General features: G+C 63.6%; 1 protein-coding gene across 1 annotated transcript; it reads left to right on the forward strand.

Annotated features, from left to right (window-relative positions):
• Nucleotides 1-316: 316 nt before the first annotated feature.
• On the forward strand, nucleotides 317-5,528 carry AMSG_08847 (TKL protein kinase; the record flags this gene model as incomplete). Its single annotated transcript, XM_013898940.1, has 3 exons — nucleotides 317-2,227; nucleotides 2,350-5,280; nucleotides 5,355-5,528. 3 exons carry the CDS (start codon nucleotides 317-319, stop codon nucleotides 5,526-5,528), a joined length of 5,016 nt encoding a protein of 1,671 aa, XP_013754394.1.
• Nucleotides 5,529-6,074: the final 546 nt, after the last annotated feature.

A 6,074-nucleotide genomic window follows, 5' to 3' on the forward strand; every position in this document is an offset into this window, starting at 1 on the left:
ACACACACACACATATATATATATATATATACATTGTCATACACCCTCTCAAGGTGGTCAACTCCCCCCCCCCTTACCTTCACCTTGACCCCCCCCCCCCCCCGTCAACCCAACCCCCTTCATTCCACCGATATCTTTAATGTTGCAACGTTGGCGTCGTAGTCATTGCCGTCGTCGGCTTGGACTGGTCAACCTCACACGCCTCGTTGGAATACTACTCATGCTCACATGGCTGCCAAGTACTTGCTCGACACCTGTTTTTACCGGATCATCTTCGCTCATTCATTACCTTCAGTTTATGGGTCGAGCATCAGCTATGAGATCTGGTGTTGATACCAGTTGGTCGCCGTCACTCTCGCCTCTACATGGCACTGACGTGGTCTCGACGCTCCTCTCACTCGACGCAACCTCATCATTACCTGGCATTGCTCTGCCTGATAACTTTGATCTTGTTGGCGCCCTGGAGGTTGAAGTCGGAAATGCTCCACAAATGCTCCAATTACGATGTCCTGCGCCACTCGATGGCGCAGTTTGCACCGAGACCATCGTCGGCGTGCCGGTCACCGCCTCGGTCCTTGTTCCGGCTGCAAACTTGGCTGGCCTCGGTAACGCCATTACCCTCTCCCCGGAACTCCTCATTGCCATGTGGTCCGGCGAGGTCACCCGCTGGGACTCGCCGCTCATTGCCGCGCTCAACCCTGGCATCATCCTCCCGCGCGAGAGCATCATCGTCGTCGCCCCGCCTTCGGGTGTTGCTGATCGCGTCCTGGGCGAGATCGCCTACCGCCAAGCTGGTGGCGCTCTTTCCATCGCCAACGCCACCCTCGCTCCAACTCGCACCGCGCGACGCGGAGTCTCAGAAGTGGAGGCCGCAAAGACCGTCGCGAGCATCCCCTACGCACTCACTTTTATCTCGTCCGAGGAGTTTTTCGGCGGCAAGCACGAGGGCGTCCTCGACGTCCCTCGCATTGCCACTCCGCGCGGCTCCGCAGTCTCTCTCTCCGAGGCTTCAGTCCGCATCGCCGTCGACACCGTCGGCGGGCCCACCATCTCGCCGCTCCTCTCCGCCGTCGACGACGGCTGGCCGCTCGTCTACTCAGAATGGGCTCTCTTTCCCTCCTCGCTCCGCGGCGTCTCGGAACGTCAGTGCGACGCTGTCTCGCTCGCCGTCATCAAGGTCGCAGACCTCGTCTCCAACCTCTTCTACGCAGACCGCGCCTGGGACTACGGCCACGCCGTCTTTCCTGTCGAGGTCCGGCAGTCGGCCGTCGAAACGCTCGCCACCATCACGTGCAACGGCAACCCGGCGCTCCGTCGCGAGTTTATCGTCTCGGGCTCGGGCAGCTCCCTCGCCAGCACTCTCTACGGCAACGTCATGGCCCTCTACAATGCCCTTCTCGACACAAACATCCAGTACGTCGGCCTTGGCGTCGGTGCTGATGCCCTCCTCGATGGCTCGTCTGTCTTTGTCGGTGTCGACGCCCCTCTCGACCACAGGAGCAAGCTCGCCTCCAAGTCCATCAGTACCCTCGTCGTTCCGGCTTTTGCATCCTCCATCACCCTACCCTACACCATCCACTATCCGCCTGCCGCCCCGCCGCTCCCGGCACTCGTCCTCTCGCGCTCTGTCGTCGCAGACATTTTCCTCGCCCGTATCACCTCCTGGTCCGATCCGGCCATCGCCGCCCTCAACCCCGTCCTCGCTCCCTGGCTCCCAAACTCTACCATCTGCGTCTGCATCTACTCGCAGCCGAACGGAATGACCTCGGTCTTTACCGAAGCGCTCGCCGCCTTCTCGCCAGACTGGGCCTACCTCTACGGCTCCACGAGCTACATGCCGCCTGGCCAGTGGCCTGGCGAGACTGATGCGACCGCGTGCATCCTTCGTGCCGACGACGCCACCTCGGTTGCCCGTGCCATCGCAGGCTCAACATCAGCCATCGGGTTTGTCACCCGCTCCGTCGCTGCTGCCTCTCAACTCGACATGGTCTCACTCATCAACCGCGCCGGCAACACCGTCCGCGCCGCCGCCGCCACCGTCGCCGCTGCTGCAGACGACTCGGCCAACGACGAGCCCGAAGTCCCGCACCTCCCGCTTGTCCACTCCATCGTCGACCGCCCCGCCGCAGACGCATGGCCCATCTCCACGTTTACCTACTTTGCCATCGACGGCGACGCGCCCGCAGACGGCCGCTGCGCTGAGCGCCGCGTCTTTGCCGAGTTCCTTGTCTGGATGCTCACCTCGCCCGACGCCTGGCGCCTCACCGCCTCACTCTCTTTCTCCCCCTCTCCAACACGACTGCCTTTCCCGCCCTCGGCGCCCTCGGTGCAGCCCGCTGTGAAGGCAAGCCGCTCCTCGACGTCTGCTCGCCCACCGCCTACCCCGTCCTCGCCTCTTGCAACTCGCCCGCTGCTCCACCGCCGCCCGCCATCTCCACCATTGGCTACGTCCTCATCTTTGTCGCCCTCGCCGTCGTCGTCGTTCTCACCACTGCCGCTGTCTTACTCGTCCGCATGCGCAACCGACTCGTTGTCTCGCTCGACGTCGACGAAGACATCGTCGTCGCCATGGACGAAGTCGAAATCATCGGCTCTCTCGGCACCGGCTCGTTTGGCACCGTCTACACCGGCCGCTGGCGTGGCACCACCGTCGCCGTCAAGCACATGCATGGCCTTGACGACTCGTCCACCCTCCTCGTCGACTTTGTCTCGGAGGCATCCGTCCTCATGAAACTCCGCCACCCGAACATCGTCCTCTTTATGGGCATCATGCTCGATCCGGCCGCACTCGTCACCGAGTACGTCATCCATGGCTCGCTCTTCTCTGTCCTTCACGACTACGACTACAACCTCGAGACAAACTGCATCCTCTGGTGGGCCCACGCCATCGCCATCGGCCTCGACTTTCTCCACCAGTCCGGCATCATCCACCGTGACATGAAGTCGCTCAACGTCCTCCTCGACGCCGGCTGGGTCCCCAAAATCGCAGACTTTGGCCTCGCATCGGCAAAGAGCCACTCAGGCTCGTCGGCCTCGCGCAAGGCGCACCGCATCTTTGCCCGCAAGCTCAAGGACCTCCGCGCCGCCCGTCCCATCGCCACCACCGCCACTGCCTCGGGCACCATCGTCCGCTTCGACACCTCGTATGGTGCCAGCGGGGATCGCAGCGACCGCCTGAGTGGCATCCAGCTCGACACCGTGCCCTCGTCCGGCACACGCAACTCGTCCGGCACACACGGCTCCGCCGGCCGCTCCTCGGGCCACAACGCCGCCTCGGGCAGGTCCATCGACACAAACCTCGGCTCGCTCCTCTGGGCCGCGCCTGAAATCCTCAAAGACGGCGCTTCTGCCGCCTCACAAGCCTCAGACGTCTACTCCTTCGCTATCACAGCCTGGGAAATGCTCACCCGCTGCGAGCCGTACGCCGGGACAAACCCGGTCGCTGTCGCCATGGACGTCGCCCGCGGTGTCCTCCGTCCCGCCCTCTGCCTCGTTCCCGAGCACGCCTCCTCCATCGTTCCCATCATCGTCGCCGCCTGGCACCAGGACCCGCTCGAGCGCCCATCATTTGCAGAGCTTGCCACTCAACTCGCCGCATGCTACGCCCGCCCCGCCGTTGTCCTCCCGTCCAAGACCACAGTTCCGCGCGGCCTCGTCATCGCCGCTCGCGTTTCCTGCACCCTCGCAAAGGCCAAGCTCCTCGAAGACCCAGACTCGGTCCGTGAGCTCCTTCTCGCCTTTCACACCGCGCTCGCCACAGCCGCTGGCCTCGCCACCGTCAAGATTGCAGAGTCGGGCGTCGCTGACGTCGTCCTCATCTGCCAGGTCGCCGCCCAGTTTGCCTGCTTTGCGCAGCGCTTCCTCTCGGACATGTCCGTCTACGGCGGCGTCTGTCTTGTCGCCGCCATGGGACGCCTCGACTTTCGCCCCACAACCGTCGACGAGACCTCGTCCCAACACTTTGTATTCAAGGGCGATGTCGTGCGCGAGCTCAACGCTCTCGCAAGCCTCCAGCCCGTCAAGCACGCCTCCACGGGCGTCTTTATTTCGCAAACCCTCGTGCCCGAGCTCCAAGGTGCCCTCGACGCCAACCCCAACGCGCTCCTCCACCTCACAGAGGCCGACGCTGTCGCAGACTCGGACATCGAGCCCATCGGGGTTGCCACCCTCTCGCTCTCCACCAACTCGATGCATCGCTCGTCCTCAAACTCCGCTCTCGGCCTCTCGAGCGAGCTTGCCGCAGGCGTGTCTGCCTCCGCCTCGCGCCCCCGCGCCCGCCGCCGTACCGCAGGCCACAGACTCACCATCGACTCGAGCTCCTCGCGCCGCCCCGCCGACGCCTCGTTTGACGGCCTCCGATCCTCACTCCCTGCCGTTCTCGACAAACCCGGCTTTGCCCGTGCACACTCGGCAGACCTCCCGCCGCCCCTCCTCGCCTCGTCAGTCGTCGGCCCCGATCGCCTCTTCCGCGCCGCGCAATCCGATGTCAACGCCCTCCCCAGTACCGTCCCGTCATCGTCGGCCTGGTTCGACATCTCCATCCCCACCTCGGAGTTTGCCGCCGTCTCGGCCTCGATCGAGGGCACATCCAACCTCAACCCGGTCATCAACCGCGCCGCCTTTTCGCCCGAGCACTCGCCCCGCACCGCCCACACCTCAAGCGGCCGCATTGAGCTCTGCGCAGAGTCGACCACCTTTCTCCTCTCGGCCTACAGCATGAAGGCCATCGTCCAGTCCGGCAAGTTGGTCCATGTCTCCTCACACTCCAAGGCCTACGTCTCCACCTACCTGCACAAACCCGTCCTCGTCAAGCTCCTCCTCGACCAGGACGTCAAGCCGACCTCGCTCGTCACCTTTGTCACCGCGCTCGCCAAGCTCCTGTGGATCGCCCGCCAGGCCGAGCGCGGCTCCGTCGTCCCGCCCATCGCCGCCTGCTCCTTTGCGCCCTACATCGGCGTCGTCATGCCCTACGCACCGCTCGGCTCGCTTGCGGACCTCGCCTCCCCAAAGCTGTCCGTCGAGCGCTCCGCCGTCTTCCTCCGCAATGCTTCCATCGCCCTCGCAGACGCCCTTGCAGGTCTCCATCAGCTCGGTGGCGTCCATGGCTCACTCAAGCCTGCGAACGTCCTTGTCGCACACCCGACAGGCTCAAATGTCGCCCTCGCAGATGCATGCATAGCCACCATCCGCTCCTCGCTCTCCACCATGACCCTCACCCCAACCATCGCCTACCAGTCGCCCGAAGAGCTCTCCGGCGAGCCGCCCACCGCCGCCTCGGATGTCTTTGCTTTGCTTCCACCCTCTATCATCTCCTCGCAGGCACCGACGCATTTACAGGCGCCTCCGCCATCGAGCTCGCCTCGCACATCCGCACCGTCAACACCCCAGACCTCGCAGACTTTCCCGCACGGCTCATCCGTATCTTCCACTCGTGTTGGAAGGCGCTCCCCGCCGACCGCACAGACATGACTCACATCGCCCGCGTTCTCTGGACCTCTGAAGTCGAAGAGTACCAGCAGTTTGTGTGAGGCAGTGGCCGCTAACCCTTGACGGTACACTCGTTCCGGCGTCTTATCGCCCGTCTCAAAGAGAACAGCACAGTACATGACCCAAGCCCTCTCAACACTCCCCCGCTGCCGCCACTCGCCGGCCGATTGGCGTCGCATGGCCGCGCGCCCGTGATGCTACCCACCCCACAAGCGCCCATCTGCATGCCACGAGTTGCCATCGCAGTGACAAACCGAGACAAGCATGGCAACAATCCTGTGGAGCGGCAGGCGCGATGCTTGAAGCGCTTGTCGTTGACAACAGCAAGCGCCACTGGGTGTGCGGCCGCTTAACCCCACCACGAAACCCGCCTTTCCGCCTCACTTCCACCAAATGGCTCCAAGCGCCGACCAAGCCGCAGAATGTGAGAAAAGCTACCACCTGCAAGGGGACTGCCTTACAATAACACATCATTCCCTCGCTCACTCCCCACCGCCCATTGCCTTTGAACTGATACGATTGTCTTGCAGATCGTGGACACTGAGCATTGTGTGGCTCGGTACGTGAGTCGGCTGGCTGGTGTGCCC

Source organism: Thecamonas trahens (assembly GCF_000142905.1).
Source record: "Thecamonas trahens ATCC 50062 unplaced genomic scaffold supercont1.49, whole genome shotgun sequence".
NCBI classification, from domain to species: Eukaryota; order Apusomonadida; family Apusomonadidae; genus Thecamonas; species Thecamonas trahens.